The 19,300-nt window shown below is 55.3% G+C and overlaps 1 protein-coding gene across 2 annotated transcripts; it reads right to left on the bottom strand.

The window, feature by feature from the left end:
* Positions 1 to 896: 896 nt before the first annotated feature.
* SLC47A2 (solute carrier family 47 member 2) lies at positions 897 to 18,593 on the bottom strand. 2 transcript variants are annotated; one of them, XM_061391164.1, is made up of 17 exons: positions 18,284 to 18,593; positions 17,455 to 17,556; positions 17,181 to 17,249; positions 16,365 to 16,513; positions 15,691 to 15,733; positions 12,585 to 12,629; positions 12,314 to 12,411; positions 11,917 to 12,014; positions 10,658 to 10,771; positions 9,969 to 10,036; positions 8,997 to 9,105; positions 8,258 to 8,333; positions 7,944 to 8,013; positions 3,284 to 3,416; positions 3,118 to 3,212; positions 2,165 to 2,258; positions 897 to 1,385 (listed from the first exon to the last, which is right to left on the bottom strand). In XM_061391164.1, the coding sequence occupies exons 1-17, from the start codon at positions 18,560 to 18,562 to the stop codon at positions 1,165 to 1,167; spliced, it is 1,863 nt and encodes a 620-aa protein (XP_061247148.1). In that variant the 5' UTR covers positions 18,563 to 18,593; the 3' UTR covers positions 897 to 1,164. The 2 variants fall into 2 exon arrangements, with proteins under 2 accessions (XP_061247148.1, XP_061247149.1); XM_061391165.1 differs by lacking the exons at positions 8,997 to 9,105; positions 9,969 to 10,036.
* Between the last annotated feature and the right edge of the window lie 707 nt (positions 18,594 to 19,300).

Genomic DNA, 19,300 nt, shown 5'->3' with positions numbered 1-19,300 from the left:
GTGCGGAAGCTCACCGAGTCTTCAGGTCACAGATGACACTGGCTCCTCCCTTTCTGTGGAGTCGAGTGTTTGCACTCTGCATCCTTTTTCCCTAGTGACCTTGATTAGTGCATCCACTGTGTCTGTGGATGTAGCTACCCACATTAAAGGGGCGGATGTTGAAGGCCAGGCTGAGCCCCCAGGGCCCCATGTGCAGCCTGGAGCCCAAACATGTCCCCAGTCCCAGGCCTCAAAGCACCCTGGGACTGGGTTAGCCTCCAGTTCTGTCCCGAGCCTCCCTGGCCCAGTGATCTAGGCTTTACTGTCTGTCGAAGTGTTAGTCGTGTCCGACTCTTTGCTACCCCAGGGACTGTAACCCACCAGTCTCCCCTGTCCATGGAATACTCCAGACAAGAATACTGGAGTGGGTTACCATTTCCTTCTCCGGGGGATCTTTCCAACTCAGGGATCGAACCCAGGCCCCCTGCATTGTAAGCAGACTCTTTACTGACTGCCCTTAGTTATATCCTGTCGCTACTATGAGAAAGGCATTTCTCAAGTGAAAATGCTGATGCCCTGAGAGGACTGAGGGAAAGGTGACCAGCTTCCTGTACCTGCAGGAGGCTCCAGAGCAGGAAGCAGACGGGTCTCAGCAAGGTGGACCGTGTGCGCGGGGCCCACTGACCGCCCCTTCCAGAGTTTCACAAAGGCTTTGTGAACAGACCTAGGCGGCAGACTGCCTACTTTTTAATGTGACAGTGGCATTTTCTATTTGGTCTTGATTTGAAATCTCCAACCTGAAGCCATTTATTGAATAACGGGACCAACCCCAGGAATCTCATCTTCTGGTCGGCTGAGCACTTATCAAGAGCAGTCCAGCTGAGAGGAGGCAATTTAACCGCCACTCAGACCCGCCGTGTGACATGCAGCACCAGCTGAAAATATGTTTATTTTCTGGCCACAGTGCGCAGCAAGTGGGATCCCAACTCCCCAACTGGTGGGGGTTGGTGGGGGTGGGGTGGCAGGGGGAGGAGGGAGAAACCCACTCAGTGGACAGGATCTCAAACCACTGGATCACCAGGGAAGTCCTGTGAATGTTCTTGAGGAGCGGTCAGGGGTGTCCCCCTGCACTGAATTTGGGGTGGGCAGCTGCTCTCAGCTTCCTTTTCATCTCAAGCTGTGTTGCTAGGGCCTGGCGGTGAGGACCCTCAGGATGAGCCCCACTATCAACGAGCCCACTGCCACCCCCAGAGCAGCCCCCCGGCGGAGAGCCAGCTGCTTGGCTGACAGCCGGCCGGCAGGGGTGGGTAGGGCGTGGACTGCTTCTGGAGTCCTGAGGAGGACCGGGTGGCCCCCGGGCCTCGAGTAGGTCGTCAGGATCACGCCAGGGGAGCTGCCTGTGGCCACTGCAAGGCAAACAGAAGCCGGCTCAGCCCTGGGTGGGGGGCTGTGGAGCCACAGGATTGACCCCCTGCCTCACAGCTGGAAACACGTGGGACAGCATCCTGTAGACCTGATGTGCAGACAAGGCTGAGATCAGATGGGGTCAGACGACGTGGAGGTGCGTATCCTTCACCAGCGACCTCAGCATGTGACATGCTCTGTCACGCTGCCTCCCCCACTCTCTGGCAACACTGAAGCCCCCAAAGCCTGTGCCGGCTCCCCATGCCCACCCCAATCAAGGCACAGTCCAGGATGAACAAGGTGAGGCTGCAGAGATAACCAGGCTATGGTCTGTGGACACACAGCCCTGGGCTCAGGCCAGAGGCGGGGCAGCAGAGCTCCGGTCTGACAGGGTGTGGAGGGGTGGGCGGGAAGGGCCCCCCCACACTGGTTATCAAGCCAGGCTAACCTGCCCAACCCTTGGCTGCAGGCCTCCTGCCCACATTGGAGCTGGGTGGTGACAATGCGCCCTGAGATCAGATGGTTGGTGCTCAGACCTCGTCCCCTAATTTAGCAGCTAGCTGCAGGACAACAGGGAGGAGATCCAAGCACCCAACCCACACCCTCGTCTGATGACAGGACCAAGGGTCATAGCCTCTCAGGCCAGGACAGACAGGGCCTGCTTCCCGGGACATCAGTGTCCCCTCCTGGTGTCAGAACAGATGTCACTGTCACATTGAGGAAGAGAAGCAGCCTGGGTGCTTGTGGTTCCTGGCCGCCCAAGCACACAGGGCAGTGTTACCTGAAGACACGACCGCTTTCTCAGGCCCGGGCCTGGGTCCGAGGTCCATGCTGTCAGTGCTCCCCAATGGCGGCAGTCCTGCATGTTTCTGCGCCTGAAGGAGAGAGAGTCGCCAGGTCAGCCTGCCAGCTGCCCATCCACCCGGCCTCAGCTGAGCCCTGCAGGCTGAGCAGGATACACACGGTCACACACAGCCACACCTCGGGGCCTCCAGACCACTGCAATAAGGCGAATAATGCAGGCAGAGGGCTTTTCTGGGTTCCTGGTGCACATAAAAGTAATGTTTGCACAACACTGAAGTCTGCTAAGTGTGCAAGACACCTTGTCCATACCGCAGTTTAAATGATACTTCCTGGCTGGAAAATACCATCACCTGAGCCTTAAGCAGGTCATATTTTTGCGATGGTGACATCAGAATTCAGTGATCACCCCTCACCATAAATGAGAAGATTTGAAATATGATGAGAATTATGAGCAAAGTGTGACCCAGAGACACAAAGCAAACAAATGCTGTTGTGAAGGTGGTGCCTGCCGACTGACTGCCTTGCTCAACGTAGGGTAGCACCAGATCTTCAGCCTGCAGAAACCACAATGCCCAAAGTGCAGTGAGGCCAGACCTGCCATGGCCATGGTCTGGGAAACTGTAAGTGGCGCTCTTTTAGATATGAGTTGATCCATTGTCTCAGATGCCAGGAGGACTGGATCCTCATACAAAGGCGAACCCACACCCTCTGGGTTTCAGGGTCTGAGCCATAGAAGCAAACGCCAGGCTGCCTGTTTCAGAAGTGCTCCCAAGAGGACAGCAGACAGGGTGCTGTAGGTACTTTTTCCAAGGTCACAGCTCACCCTCGGGGTCATCGGGAGTCCTCTGCTTGAGTTTGAACGGGGTGGGGGTGGGGGGCGCTGAGGATGGTGTCTGGCATGGTTTCTCTGGTAACGGGAAGGGCACTCACCTCCTCTGCAGCCCGCTTCCAGTCCATCCGGGCCGTGTAAGTGACGAAGGCAGCGGTGGCCAGCATGACACAGACCAGCATGCCCAGCCAGAGGCCTGCAGGATACGGGGGCGAGTGAGGGCATCGACGATCACTAGGCCTTCCCCCCTCCCCCCACACCACGTACCCATGATCCCCATCCCGACCAGGAAGGTCAGCACGACACCCAGCGGGAGGCCGATGGCGTAGTACATGACGGCATTCACCACGGCCCCGAAGGCCTGCCTGCCGGTCCCACGCAGGACCCCAGCGTAGAGACACTGCAGAAGGCAGAAGGGCTGGGGGTTGGTGATGCTGAGGCGACGGTGGGTCTTAGCAGTGGGGCTTCCTCAGGAATCTACAGGCCTCAGCCTTGTTTAAGTCCACAACATGGGCTAGGAGGGGCCCTCGTCCCCCTTCCTTCATGGAGGGACCTGCCCAGGGTCACACAAGGCTGCTGCGTTTCAGATACAGGGGGAGGGGTGGACTGGGAGTTTGGGGTGAGCGGATGCAGACTATTACATACATGATGGATAAACAAGGTCCGAATATAGAGCACAGGGAACTGCGTTCAATATGCTATGATAAACCACTATGGAAAGAATATTTTTTAAAATGTACACCAACTCAACGGACATGAACTTGGGCAAACTCCGGGAGATAGTGAGGGGCAGGGAGGCCTGGCTGCCATCCATGTGGTAGAAAAGAGTCAGACACGAATTAGCAACTGAACAACAATACATATATGTATAACTGAATCACTTTGCTATACAGTAGAAATTAACACATTATAAATCAACTATTCTACAATGAAAAAAAGAACATTAGTACTTTGGCCACCTCATGTGAAGAGTTGACTCATTGGAAAAGACTCTGATGCTGGAAGGGATTGGGGGCAGGAGGAGAAGGGGACAACAGAGGATGAGATGGCTGGATGGCATCACTGACTCGATGCACATGAGTTTGAGTGAACTCCGGGAGTTGGTGATGGACAGGGAGGCCTGGCATGCTGCAATTCATGGGGTTGCAAAGAGTCAGACATGACTGAGCGACTGCACTGAATAAAAAGATAATTACTATGGGTTGGCTTGTGCCCCCCCCCACCACCCCCACCAAAGATGCTGAAGTCCCGGCCCCAGGACCTCCAAATATGACCTTAATTGGAAATGGCATCTCTGCAGAAGACCAAGTTGAGATGAGGTCATCAGGGTGGACCCTACCCCGAGAAGGCGGGTGTCCTTGTGAAAAGGAGAAACTGGAACACAGACATGCAGAGGGGGAAGACAGTGTAAATAGACATGGGGAAACAATGCCTCCTACATGCTTAGGGGCTCCTGAGGGTTCCAGAAGCTCAGCAGAGCCTGGAGTAGATCCTCCCCTGGTGCCTTGGATCTAGGACCTCTGGTCTCCAGAACTTCGAGACAATCCATTTCTAGTATGTTAGGTCACTTGGCTTTGCGTGCTTTGTCAGGGCAGCCCTGGCAGGCTCAGACAACAAGAACCCGATGTCTGCAGTGGACAAAGACACAAGCGGACACTTCACCCGAGGAGACATGCAGATGGAAGGGGCTCGGCGTAAGTCATTCAGGAAACGCACATCAGGGACTCCTGGGTGGTCCAGTGGTTAGGGCTCTGTGCCCGCACTGCAGGGAGCCTCGGTTTGATCCCTGGTTGGGGAACTAAGATCCCACGTGCCGTGTGGCATGGCCAAAAAAAAAATAAATGTACATTAAAACTACATTGAGATACCTGTATAGACTCATGAGGATGGCTCTAATAAAAATGAGAAATAATATTAAAGTTAGTTTCTGCTGTAAAGTGATCAGTTCTACATACATATATAGTCTTTTTCATATTCTTTTCTATTATGGTTTATTACAGGATACTGAATATAGTTCCCTGTGCTATACAGCAGGACCTTGTTGTTCACCTGTTTCAGATAGCAGTGTGAATCCTGTATGATTCCACAATGTTGGGTACATGTCCTTAAACATTTGTCAAAACCCATAGAACGCATACCAACCATGAACTGTGGACTTAATGTATCAATATTCTTCATCAAGTAAACAAATGTCCTGTACTTACACATGATGTAAATAAAAGGGGGAACCAGGGGAGGGGCTTATGGGAACTCTGTATTTGCTCAATTTTTTTGTAAACCTAAAACTGCTCTTAATCTACTTTTTCCAATTTCAAGACAAACAATAATACCAAGAATTAGCAACACAGGGGAGGAACTGGAATCCTGGTACATTGCTGGTGGGAATGTAAAACGATACAGTTGTTTTGGAAAACAGCTTAATGGTTTCTTACAAAGTTAAAGGTAAACTTACGCTTCAACCTAACATTTCAACTCCTTAAGACTCTACTAAGGGGCAGGAAAACATACGTCCACACAATGACTCATACTTGAATGTTCCCAGCAGCCTTAGTCACAGCAGGCCACACTCAAAACAACCCAAATGTCCATCACCTGATGAATGGGTAAACAAACATGTTACAGCCACAGAGTGGACTATTATTCAGCCACAACAAGGAATGAAGTCCTGAAAAACGCTACGCCATGGACGAACCTCAGAAACATTTCAAGAAGTGAACGAAACCAGGCACGAAAGACCACATACTCTGTAATTGCATGTCTATAAAATAATCAGAAAAGGCAAGTACGCACAGACAGAAAGTGGGTCAGTGCATTGCCAGGGGCTGCCCGTGGGAGCAGGCAGTGACTTCAAAGCAGGCCCCAGGAATTCTGTGGGGGTGACGAAAACAGTCCACACTGGATTACAGCGCTGGTTCCACAAGTAGACACTTACTTAAAGGTTTGACTTATGCATGTAAAACGCATGAATTTTTGGTATGTAAATTATAACTCAAGAAAGGCATAAAAAATATAAAATAAAAACTAGGTCCATGGAAAACTTAAATTAAGAATAATATAGGGCTTCTCTGGTGGCTCAGTGGTAAAGAATCCACTTGTCAATGGAGTCACGGGTTTGATCCTGTCTGGGATGGTCCCAAATGCTTTAGAGCAACTAAACCCGTGCACCACACTATTGGGTCCTAGTGCCCTAGAACCGCAATGACTGAGCCCCTGCACCCAAGAGCTCCACAGCAAGAGAAGCCTGAGCACCGCCACTAGAGAGTAGCCCCCATTCCCACAACTAGAGAAAAACCTGAGCAAGTAACGAAGACCCAGCACAGCCAAAAATAAATAAAATTATTAAAAAAAAAAAAAAAAGAACAACACAGATCGAAGGAGTTCTCTCAGAGAAGGCAATGGCACCCCACTCCAGTACTCTTGCCTGGAAAATCCCATGGACCGAGGAGCCTGGTGGGCTGCAGTCCATGAGGTCGCTAAGAGTCGGACATGACTGAGCAACTTCACTTTCGCTTTTCACTTTCATGCACCGGAGAAGGAAATGGCAACCCACTCCAGTGTTCTTCCCTGGAGAATCCCAGGGACGGGGGAGCCTGGTGGGCTGCTGTCTATGGGGTCACACAGAGTCAGACATGACTGAAGCGACTTAGCAGCAGCAGCAGCGGCGGCAAGGAGTTCTCTGGCAATCCAGTGGTTTGCCAATGCAGTTCTCTGGCAATGCAGTGGAGCTTGTACTGCAGGCAGCACCAGTTCCATCTCTGGTCAGAGAATGAAGATCCCACATCCCGCGTGGTGCAGCCAAAAAATAAAATTTTTTAATGAAAAAAAATATAGACAAATAGATAGATAGATATAACCGGGAGTAAAGATAGTAGATACAGCGATGCGCACTGCAAGACCCCAGCAGTTGTGAGCTGTGAATCTGCTGCGGGTTCCCTGGTGGGCAGTGCTGCCTTAGGAGCATTTAGGAATGCAGAGCCCTCTGTGGCCTGACCCTGCAGGAGGAGTTTCTCAGCTGTGGCCTCACCTTGGAGCTAGAGAAAAAGTAATTATAGTGTCCCTGCAGAAGCCATAACAGAGCCTAGAAGAGGGTTTCTTTTAATGTTTTGCAATTAAAGCTGTGAATTTGATGACAAAACCCAGCCCAAAGCAAGCAGTCCTGATGAGGTCAGAAATGTGCTACAAGCCTGTGCCCAGCTAGATTCGAAGGCCAGCCCTGGAATGTATGGGGAACCGGCCAGAGTGACAGGGCTCTGGGGAAAACTCTCCATGAATATACTTTCTCCCAACGGTTCTTTCTTTCCTTCCTATAAGAGCTGATGACGACTCTATGTGGGTTCTTGCGTCCTGCCCCTTGCTGCTCTCTAAGCACACGCTCCAGGCAGAGACTTGGAGCTTCCTGCAAGATTGCCCAAGGCGTGAAGACGACGACCCAGGGCTTCAAATTCTGCTCAATAAATGAGACTTTGGTGTTCGCTGTCTCTATGCCAGGCTGTTAAAACATTCACAGAATTCAGACTTGCACTCAATGGGACCTGCTCTTCAGTGATCCAAGCGGAAAGTTGGACCCCTCCGTACTCTGGGTGCCTCTATTCTGGAAACCAGTGTGGCCGCTCCTGGCCGGGTGGGGCCTGGGTCAGAGCTGTGCCCTGCTCCCCACCCCCAACCCGATCCTGGGGAACAAGGAAGAAGAGGGTTTACGATTCTGCACTGAAGAGTGGTCAGTATTTTGCTAATCTATGTGCATCTCAGTAAATCGGAACTGCAGGAGAGAAAGAGGGGGAGGCGTTATTTTGAATAATAATAGATCCAACAAGAGCTGCCACTTTGTAGTCAGCCCTAATCAGGCAGCTCAAGCTCACAGCCCTGAGCTGCTGGGGTGGGGGCAGGGGTTGGGAACACGGGGGTCGGGGGTCGGAGCGGAACTCACACAGAGGGCATCAAACAGCTGGAAGAAGATGTACAGCGGCAGGACCTTGTTGACCAGGGCAACGACTTCCCTGCAGGGACAGGGGACTGTGAGACACAACCTTGGCCTTGTCTATTCCGCCCTGCCCCCACCTTCTGCGAGCCTAGGTGGTGGCTCCAGGCCAGGCTAGGCCGCTCCTGTCCCTGAGTCTCCCTGTGTGTGGGGTACACATCCGAACCCCCCAAGGAGCCCCGGCAGCTCTGCCCTGCCCTTCGGTCGGCGCCTGGTCTGTGCACGGGCAGCAGCTGAGGCCCCCGATGCGAGGCGAGACCTACTCATCATTGGTGAAGATGTGGCCCAGCTTGTTTCTCAGGAGGCTCAACAGGATGCCCACAACCAGGGAGGTTCCGACTGCAAGAGATGAAGGCGGTGATGCCGACCCAGCCAAGGGAGGAGCCTGGCTCCCCTCAGCCTGAGCCAGCCCAGCCACATGTCCACTTGGATGAAGACCCTCATCTGTGGTCCCGTGATGACAACATGCAAAATGCCCTTCCTCCCGTGGTTCTCAAAATGGGGTCCCTGGACAAGCAGCTGCCTAGGGAAGCAGATTCTCAGACCCCCATCTCCGACCGACCGAGTCAGAAACTGCTGGGGGCGGGGGGAGGTTCGGGTTTTGACACCCTGCTCCCCTACCCCACCCCCAACCTAGGTCTAAAGCCTGAGAACCACCGCTCTCCATGAAGAGCTGCTCTGAGCCTGGCAGCTGCAGAAAGCAGAGACAGGATGGATGCAGAGGGGTCCTTCTGAGGGTCGCTACGAGCAAGCCCCAAGCTCCTGGGCACTCAAGGAGGCCGAGCTCACAGTAAGACCTAGAGGGCTGGGAGCCTGGTGAGGAAGGGCTTTCCCAGCGTCGCACTATGTGATGGAAACTGCCGGCCCAGACCCCCAGTGGTGGGGAAGCGGCCGGAAGGGGCACAGCAGGCTTGCTGCTCTGGGCCACGTAACAGGTACACAGGCTTGAAAGGTAGCTGTGGCTCTCAGAGCCTCCCCTGGCCTAGGCCTGATCCCACCCACCTGTGCAGAGGGTGCCTGAGATGGCTGATCGCTTGGCTTGCACGGTGTCTGCGGCTCCCAGGGCTGTCCCCACTCGGACACAGACCGCGATGCTGAGCCCCATGGGGATCTGGGCTCAGAGACAAGAAGGTACGGTCAGCCCCCCTCCTACCCCAGGCCAAGAGGGAGGGAAGCAGGGTGTTCCTGGCTGCTGGTAACCAGCCATGAGATTGGCAGCTGGCAGGTGGGGTGGGGATACCCCAAGCAAGCCAGCCAAAGCCCCACCCTGGCTGAGCCATCAGACACCACAGGCAGCCAAAATCAACACACAGCCAAAACCTCATGAGTAAACACGACATAAAGAGGCGAGTGTAGTCGTAAGTCTGTCAGAAAAGGTCCCTGCGAGAAAAACATCGACACCACTTGCAACATAAGAATCACCTTATAAATCAGTTTTGTACAGGTAGGTTTTTGCGACTCCCTTGATTAAAGCTGTGGTCACAGAGTATGCACCCCAGGAGGCTGGCAGAGGCTGTACAAGCGACACGGGATACCCCACGTGTCCTTGAAGAGGAAGGAACTGTGGAGAGTCCTTTCCCCGGCAGAGGCACGGAAGGGGCCCCAGAGGGCTCTGTTTCCCAGAGCCCACCACTAGGGGTGTGCAAGAACATGGGCCCACTGCCAAAGGGAATGTCCCGTTTTTCAAAAAAGTGCAAAAATCCAGATAGTGATGTGAAATCTCCCAATTTTAAACGATTCCAATCAATTCAAAACAATTCCAACATGGAGAGTTCTGTATCACCCTTGGCAGAATGGCTGTGGGCCACGTGTGCCTGTTAGGGCCTGGGTCTGGTGGACACAGGAGGTCTGGAGGGTCCCTCAGGAGACAGAAATGGCCTCTGGGGGGACAGCTGCCCCTCCCCCTCTGACACCCCCAGGCTGTCAGGGGGTTGGGCTGGGGGCAGAACAAAAGGTGCCCCCCATGGGTCTCACCATGTAGATGACGGTGGCCACCTCGTAGATGACCGCTTGGGCAGAGAGGTCGAGCACGCTGAGCAGGCCTGCAGAGGCGCGGCGGGAACACAGTGAGTGCCCAGCCAGCTGACCAACAGCCCTGGGCTGACAGAGTGCCCCTTGCTCTTGGGGCCAAGGGGCCAGTGGCTTCCAAGGTCAGATACAGCAAAAACCACCTTTCTACTTGGCATTCAGCCTTCCAGGAGACCCCTGCCTGGGTGTGCCAGGGTCAGGGTCCCTTTCCTGTGTACATGGTGTGATGAGGGAGGGAAGAAAACTGGACCAAGGTCAAGAAGCCTGAGTTCAGCTCTTGGCCCTGTTGCGGTGACTCTGGACAGCCTCTTTTACTCTTAGGACTCAATTTTCTCATCTATAAATGGGGTCTGGGGTAGTCTGGAAGGTCTCTTGGGGCCATTTCAGCCCTGGTGGTTTGGACTCTGATCCGAGTTGGTTGATGAGCACAAGATGTGCCGGTTGCACCAGTTCCATCTCACTCCATCTCTGACTGAAAACCATGCCCGGGTGTCCACTCCATGTCAGACCTAGACTGGGCAGTGCTGGGCCTAGGCCTGCCTGCTGGACGCTCACAGTCTGGCAGGGAGCCAGGCCTGGCAGGTGAACCACCTATCCGGGGGAGGGGGCTCCCCACATCCCGCCATCCCACATACCCACGAGGAAGCTCCCGATCTCGTAGGCCCACCATTCGATGCACAGCATCAGCATGCTGGGGATAGCCAAGCGGAAGAAGGGGCCCCAGTCCTGCAGGCACTCCCAGGACCAGCCTAGGAGCAGAAGCCAGCTGGCTGAGCCCTCGTCCGCCTTGCAGCCCAGCCAGCCCACCCACCACCGGGGCCCACAGCTTTTGGCTCCACACAGCAAGCCCTCTTGCCTGGAAAATCCCATGGACGGAGGAGCCTGGTAGGCTGCAGTCCATGGGGTCGCTAAGAGTCGGACATGACTGAGTGACTTCACTTTCACTTTTCACTTTCACGCATTGGAGGAGGAAATGGCAACCCACTCCAGTGTTCTTGCCTAGAGAATCCCAGGGATGGAGGAGCCTGGTGGGCTGCTGTCTATGGGGTCGCACAGAGTAGGACACAACTGAAGCGACTTAGCAGCAGCAGCAGCAAGCCCAGGCACTTGGCACCAGGCAGGGTGGGGACGGGAGGAGGGTACCGGCTAACACCTCGGGCAGCACCCCTGGGTGGGAGCCTGGGCTGGCAGACAGCCTGGCCCTTCCTAGGCCCTGCCTCCTAGGATGAAATTTTAGCTCTTATCTCTGCCCCATCTCCCTGAAGGGCTGCTGGGAGGGTGGCACGACACCAAGGTGCCGGGAGGTTTCACAAGGCAGACAGGGTTGTACAGCCATGGGGGCCAGAGAGGGACCCACAGTCCACACAGCCAGCTTTCAGGGGCTAAAAGCTCAGCACCTAGGCCTAGGAGCAGGCTCGAGCCCACTTCTGTGATTTGTGGTGAATGACAAACTCTCTTGGCACCAGCTTCCTCCATGTAAATAAAAATGGAGTTAATGAGGAGTCGTGAAGCTTATCCGAGCAATGTGGGTGCACCCTGCTGCTGGCACCCAGCATTCTGTCCAAGTTGTCATTCAATCTCCAATAGGAGCCAGGAAGTTCCTGGCCCATCCCCAGCAGGGCTGTGCCCCGTGACACACTGGACTGGGAAACCGGGCCTCTAGGGGTGGGGTGCAGAGGCCAAGAGGCAGGTACAGAGATGGAGAGAGGGTGCAGAAATAGGGGGTGGGGAGGGGGTGGGGAGGGGGTGGGCCCTGAGGGATGTGGGGGCAGGCCTGGGGCAGGGCTCCTCCAAAGGCTCCAGCTGGCACCCTGCCCATGAAATGAAGGCCCTGGGCTGGTGCTGGCGGCACCTCCTCAGCAACCCCCGCCCTGGGTGGGGGCCCCCTCCACACCTGCCCATGTCTCCAGATGCAGCTTCTTCAGCACGATGTAGAACAGGAGGAAGACAGCCTGCGAGAACTGGGAGACTGTGTTGGCGAATGCGGAGCCCCTGACAGAGGAGGGAAGGCTGGGCTGGAGCAAAGGCCGACTCCAGCCCTGGGGGCAAGGCGGGGACAGGCCTGCTTCATCCCCAGTTCCCCACGACCCCTCTGTGGCTGAACAGTGTGGACAGCCTCCACAATCCTTGTTGTGACGGGACTGGCTGCCCCCTCAGGGGTAGCCAGGGCTCCGGACCAGGCCACCACAGCCCCTGCCCACCTGATCCCCCAACCAGCCCCTGAACGCCTTACCCACCTGAACCCCCCAACACTTGACCCCTGCAACCAGGCCCTGCAGCCCCCTGCCCACCTGACCCCCTGGCCCAGCACAGAAACCAGGATATAGTTGGCCAGGCCGTTGACACAGTTGCCCACGATGCCGCTGAAGACTTGGGGCCAAACGATGCCCTGAAATAGGGGAAAACTGGCCTCACTGAGTTGGGGGACACCGGGGGGCACAGGCTGGGGGCATGCAGCTCCCCACAGACCCGTGTGGAGGTCAGAACAGGGACCCCAGGCACTCCTCCCCTGCTGGGCAGCGCGGTACAGGGTAGGGGGCAGCTCCAGCTAGGGCCCTGTACCTGATTCTGTAAGTACTTGGCCTGCAGGCTGTAGAGAAAGTTTGCCTGTGTAAACAAACACACACAGACACAAGTAAGCAACACCTCCACATGGACAAGGACAGACACTGCTGAGATGAGCGTGGGGCCCCTGCTTCACCAGAGCACGACCCGACCCACAGATATGCGCCGTGCTGGCCTGTGCCCCCGCCCTGCCTGAGGGGTGGTGCCGGGATGGGGCCAGCGGGCCGGGAGGGTGGACCTGAGAGGGGCTCCAGTGCTCCGGCAAGAACGAGAGGGACTGGGCCCCTGGCCGCCAACAGGGCCTGTTCACAGAAGGGCCACCAGAACCCACAGGTCGGGGCTACCCTAGGACCTGTCTCTGGCTGCCAGAGACAAGACTCTGGGTGGAGGGGCCTTGGGCAGAGGGAGTGGGGGTAGGGAGGGTGGAGGCCACCAGCAGCCTCTGCAGAGCAGGGTGAAGACCTCAGAGGAGTCCACGGAGGACAGAGGGGGCCTGCATGTGTGTGTGTGTCTTGGGGGCATTTCCCTGCGCTTCCTGCCCTGTCAAAGCCTGGCCCAGGCCTATGGCCCCTGCCCACCCTCCCTCCCTGCAGCCCTCCACCTCTCTTCAGGACTGCAGTCAACAAGAGTGTGCCACTGGATTCAGGTACTGGCTCTGTGCCTCCTGTGAGCGGTGTGGCCTTAGGCCACTTACTTAACCTCTCTGTGCCTCGGTTTCCTCACCTAAAAAGGGGATAATACTGTGCGTGTGAATCCTTGCTATTTATACATACATTTATACACAATGCTAATATTGCAAAAGTGCTTACAAAACAGCATTTGGCACATTTAAGAGTCCCAAGAGTTGAGTTAGCATCATGACTAAGACACGTGATGCTTCTCACCCCACAGGGAGTTATGTTCTGCAGCATCTTTGTCTGGGAGGGAGGGGTTTTGTTGATTTGATAAAGTGGCTACCATAATGATAACTTGGAAGTTTCCCCTGACCCAGCCCCAGGGGCCCTGTTGGACAAGACATCTTCACTTGGTCTAAAGAGCCAAAGGTTTAGAGAAGAAAAACCAGACTTTTCAGGTGGTTTCCATGATACAGGAGAAATCTGGAGCCCCAAAGAAGTCATGGCACTAGGCTTCCAGATGGGAGGGTGTGGCTGAGGCTCCCTGACAGCCCTGGTGTCCCCTACGGGCTCACCCCAACCCTCTCCCTTCCCAGGCCCATCCTCAAGAGCTCTGTCACTGGTGCTGGGAGGATAGAGGAGGGCAGAGCAAAGGAGGATGGGGGGTGGGCAGAGTGAGGGAAAGCAGAGGGGGGCAGCGAGGGAAGACAGGGGGGCAGAGAGGGAAGACAGAGTGGGGCAGTGTGAGGGGGGATAGAGGGGGGCAGAGAGAGAAAGGTGGACTCCCCTGAGACAGCCTGCCACGTGGTGACACGTCCACTGAACCACAGCAAATCACACCGTGCAGCCATGAGTCCCGAGTGGACACGTGGACCACTGCTGCTGCTAAGTCACCTCAGTTGTGTCCGACTCTGTGCAACCCCATAGACGGCAGCCCACCAGGCTCCCCCGTCCCTGGGATTCTCCAGGCAAGAACACTGGAGTGGGTTGCCATTTCCTTCTCCAATGCATGAAAGTGAAAAGTGAAAGTGAAGTCGCTCAGTCGTGTCCGACTCTGAGCGACCCCATGGACTGCAGCCTACCAGGCTCCTCCATCCATGGGATTTTCCAGGCAAGAGTACTGGAGTCGGGTGCCATCGCTTTCTCCACATGGACCACTGGGTGGGGCTCAAATCTCAGAAACTTATCTGTGTGGATGGACTGCTTACTTAGTATTCAATAAATTAATAGAGAAAGAACATTCAATAACAACTCTTAGACAACATTTGTTAAAGATTACAGTCCTAAACACAAAAGTAGAAGCCATTAAAAAGTTCAAATAAAATAAAGGCAAATGCTTCTATAATCCTGCAATGGGGTGACTGTTCTTAAGCTCATCAAAGACAGACATCATAAAGGATGGGATTTATGGATCTGTTATGCACACATTAAAAATTCTTTAAGAAAAAAGTATCAAAAAATTAGAAGGCAACTGAAAAACGTTTGTGACACATATGTCAAAGGAGTGAGATATTATTTAACAAGAGTTAAAATAATTAGAAAGAGATTAATCCACTAAAATAAGCAAAGGATGTGGGCAATTCACAGAAGGAAAACAAATGATCAAAGATATGAAAAAAACATTCAAATTCATTTGCAATAATGTGCATGTTACAATAACCTATGTCTAATTGGAGAAAACATTTTCATAATACTCTGTGCTGATGAGAATATTGTTCTTGAGGGTAGAATTGATACAAACCAGTAAAGAAAGCCACTAACAGAGCAACTCCAATTCCAATAAGGCATCATTACAGACATTCACAAAGATTTTTCTACAAGAATGTTGATCACAACCTAATTTATAAGAGTGACCACTGCAAACAACCTAAGTACCCAACACATGGGGACTAGTTAATAAGTTATGGCAAAGGGGGCGGATACTGTGGGGCCTTTGAAATGGGTATTATGGACAGTGATTTGAGCATATCTAGAGAAGGCAATGGCACCCCACTCCAGTACTCTTGCCTGGAAAATCCCATGGACAGAGGAGCCTGGTAGGCTGCCATCTATGGGGTCGCACAGAGTCGGACACGACTGAAGCGACTTAGCAGCAGCAGCAGAGACTGACTAATGATATATTTGAAAGGGAAAAAGTGGGTTACAAAACAACATACACACACTGGCCCCATTTCACACTACAGGTGAGTCTCTATGTTTGGTAACACACACACTCTTGAAGAGAAATAGCCCTGGAGAGAGAGATTAACCTGTCTTTTCTCTGGGATTATGGAAGATTTGAAATGTTTCTTCCCCAGGCTTTCCAGAATCTCTCCTGTAAATGGTTTTATAACCAGAAAAAGGTGTCGTGCTACTTTTTAAAAGTTCAATCTGCACCAACCACCGACCGCAATGTGAAGTTTTCTCTGGCCCCTCTGGCCACCAGCATGAGGGCTGAGGGGCGCCTGGCCAGTAGGGGGTCAGGATCCAAGCTCCATAAGACAACTCACCGGCAGGCCTGGGATGTAGACCTGCACGTACTCCTGAGCCAGCCTGCAGGAGAAAGAACCAAGCTCTGAGCCGAGCAGCCTATGCCCTGGTTGTGGGGAAAGGTTTGGCAGACTTTACCTCGAAAACAAGACCCCCAGAGACATCTGGAACCTCGGTGGGGGTGGGGTGCCAGGAGGCGGGGCCCAAGAACCCAAGGACCCAAACACAGGGTCTCAGGGCTGGGGAACTTAAATTCGGGGAGATGTGAGGTTTGTAAGGGGGAAAACAAGGTTCCATCACGTTAAGAATTAACTACATGAAGTGCACATTAACAGGAAACAAGTGAGGTAAGGAAACATATCCTACATTAACAACACAGTGTGTAATTCCTCAGAAATGGGGTTCGGTCCTGTTCCCACTGTTTGTGATGTGGGGTGTGCACGTGTCACTGCTTCCGAAGCCTCTGCGGGGGCTCCGGCCCACGCTGGGACCAGACGAAAACAAATCCCATACAAATGCCTTTTCTCAATTAAAATGGGCTGCGGTCTGCCCCCTGCTGACCACAGCTGGAGCAGCATGCTGTGGGGGAGAGTCCCCAGACCAAGCCCCCATGGAACGGCTGGAGACCCAGAGAGGGCAGCACGGGCTGGGGTGGGCCTCCCAAGGTGACTTGGCCCTGCCCGCCCCGGCGCACCTGGACACAGCCGGGTCCTGCCTGCATAACAGCAGGATGAGCTGGGTGTTGAGGAAGAGCGCCCAGCAGGGCAGACAGCAGAGCAGCAGCACCAGCACGCCCCGCTGCAGGATGATGCCCACGTGCTTCTTGTTGGGGCTTCCGAAGCTCTGGAACACAGGGGTAACGCCCGCCCCGCGCCTGCCCTCCGCTGGCCGGCTGAGGGGGGCGGCGGGTGTGCTGGGCAGCCCTCCACCACTCCCCAATCCCACCCGGGGCTTCCTCTGAGGGGCTCAGCAGCTCAGAGTGACGGCAGCAGCTGTTTGCAGAACTCCAGCCCCTGTCCACCCACGGTGCCCAGTACTCCGACCACTCCTGATAGAGGAGGCACTGCCCACCCCCCACCATCCCTGAAGCACCAGCACATGTGAGTCTCCCTGGGGAGTGCGCAGCAGCCAGGCCCACCATGAGCCCCAGGACCCCAGAGCTGAGCCCCTCCGGGTGGTGGGCCCTCTGAGGACAGCAGGCCCCCTCAGTGTGCGCTCAGCACACAGGGCCAGAGGATTCAAGGTCAAAGTCAGAGGACTGAAGGTCAGAGGGCTGTCTTTCATTCCAGTGCTCTCTCGCCCGGCCACCCTAGCAAGGGGAGGGTCTGGTCCCTAGATCATGTGGTCCCTGGGGGTGGGTGTACAAGGACAGCTGCCCCCCAAAGGCCTGCCTGACAGGTTCCCAGATGCAGGGGCCACTGGGGGGCCTCGGGTGGGTGCCCAACCCTACGCTTTCTGCAGCAGCCGTGGGACTGGCTCCGGCCCTGCTGGCTCCCGGGGGCCCACCTACCTGGGACATCAAGGTGTCACAGGCGGAGGACAAGCCAAACCCGATGGAAACTCCACAGACGTTGACAAACTGGAGCCACACACAGAAGAGAATGCAGGCTTTCAGGAGGAGACCGAGGGGGGACCCTGCACCCAGGGGGCTGCCCAGCAGCAGGAAACCCGTCCTGGCTAGGCCTGTGAGTGGGGTGTGCTCGGGTGAGGCCGGAGGCCCAGCTGTGCCCTCAGGCCGTGTCTTCTCCCAGAAGCCCAGGGGAGAAGGTCCTGGCTGTACTCACGGCCACTGAGAGGGTCACTGCTGCCAGCTCCACCGTGCCCAGGTGTCCGCAGAACACCGTGCTCACGACGTAGACCATGAAGTTCAGCATCTGGAAGAGGAACTGAAGGCCGGGGCCAAGGTCAAGGGCCCTGCTCACAGCCCAGCTCCCAGCAAGAGGCTCTCTAGGCCCTGACCCTCAAGAAGCCCCTCTGGGCCACAGGGCGAGTCACCCACAACGGAGGAGCGAGAGTGTGGCTGAGGCTGGGTGGCAGAAGGCCCGGGTCCTGCCCCCACCCCATGGGGCAACAGCATCAACCCCTGAGCTCTGGTTCCCCACTGGGGGCGCTGGAGTGGATACAGCTGGTGATGTTACTGTAACCATCTCGTCAGGCCGCATGCAAACACAGAGGAGTGGAGTTAAAGACACCAAAACCCTAAGAAGCCTCTGTCCACGTGGTGGGATTGGAAAGGAGTGTCTTCTTTTACTGGTATCCAAACTCTTACAAGGAGCACATATTTAGTAGTCTTTATGGTCAGAAAAAAAATGTACCTGGAGCCATTTTCCCTTTGAAAATAAATGGGCAAAGGCCCCTCTTCCAGTGCAAATGGCCGTGCAGGCACGCCTGGGCTCCCCTTGGCCTCTCGGGCCTTTCGGCCAGCCTCCCTGTGGGTTCCTGAAGGAGGACACCCCTGGTCCCTCTGATGGTGGGGGGAGGGGGCTGCCCGCTGCTGAGAGAGGTCAGACCCCGCCAGGCTCTGGGTGGTGGCCCCTGGTGCCACCTGGACACCGTCACTGTGGGTGATTCCTGGGGAAGGCCTGGAGCAGCCCCTGCCCCCCGCCTCCTTACCAGGGGTCCAGAAAGGACGAAGAGTGTCCGTGCCTCAGCTCCAAAGCCAACGGGGACTAGCCTGCGGAGGGCAGGGCAGCGGCTCCTTCGGCCTTGGGGGACCGTGTCCTGGGGGCTGTCCATTCCAAGCCCAGGCCACCCAGCCACACTGCACGGCTGAGCACCTTCTTGGCCAGCCTCACCCAGCCGGTCAGGGTAACCGTACAGCCTGGCTAATGAGTAAGGGGTGTACAGCCTGGCTAATGAGTAAGGGGTGGAGGAGGGGCAACTGCCACCCATGGGACCAGCCCTGCCCCCTGTGCGCACCAGCCCTGTGGCCTGACCCACTAGCCCTGGACAGAGGTCTGGGGACCCGGAGTCACCAGGCTGACCCCCTTCCAGGGGGTTGGCAGCAAAGGCCCAGGAAGTGCAGGTGTGGGGCAGGGCTGAGGGGGCCAAAGACTCTCTGTCCAGGTGAAAAGAGAGACACACTCAGGTGGCAAAGCCAGGGTCCCGAGGGGGGTTGGGGGGGCAGGGGTCCGGGGTCAGTTCTGACAAAGGGCTCTCCGCCCCACAGATGGAGGGTACTCAGTGGTCTAGCCCACAGGCTTCCGGGTTTCCTTGGTGCTCCCCAGGGTGCTAAGCAGGTCAGGGTCAGCCCACCGTCCAGGGAACAGGTCCTTGGCTGAGGATCTGCAAACACCCCCCAGAATTTGTATGATGAAAACTCACAACTGCCTCCACGTCCCCCTCCATGCTCTCTGCCCCCTGCTGCTCACAGGAGCAAGGAAGTGAGGTGAGGTGGTGGGGGTGTAGGAATCCCTGCCCTTCCACCTGTGTGGGGACTGCTCCCCTCAGGGTGGGGGCCGCCCAGGTGCTGACTTTCAAAACTCCACTTCCAGCCTTTTTCTACGAAGACCCCACTATTGTTGGGGTGACTGCAAATGCAGCCAGCACCACGTTCAGTGCCTGCAGGCTCGGGCCCAGGTTTGGTTTTCCAGGATTTCAGCCCATGTGAACTGGCACAGAGTCTTGGAG

This window comes from Bos javanicus, chromosome 19 (genome assembly GCF_032452875.1).
Source record: "Bos javanicus breed banteng chromosome 19, ARS-OSU_banteng_1.0, whole genome shotgun sequence".
Classification (NCBI taxonomy): Eukaryota; Metazoa; Chordata; class Mammalia; order Artiodactyla; family Bovidae; genus Bos; species Bos javanicus.
Note: the sequence above shows the minus strand (reverse complement) of the source record. Positions and strands in the feature narration are given on the sequence as shown.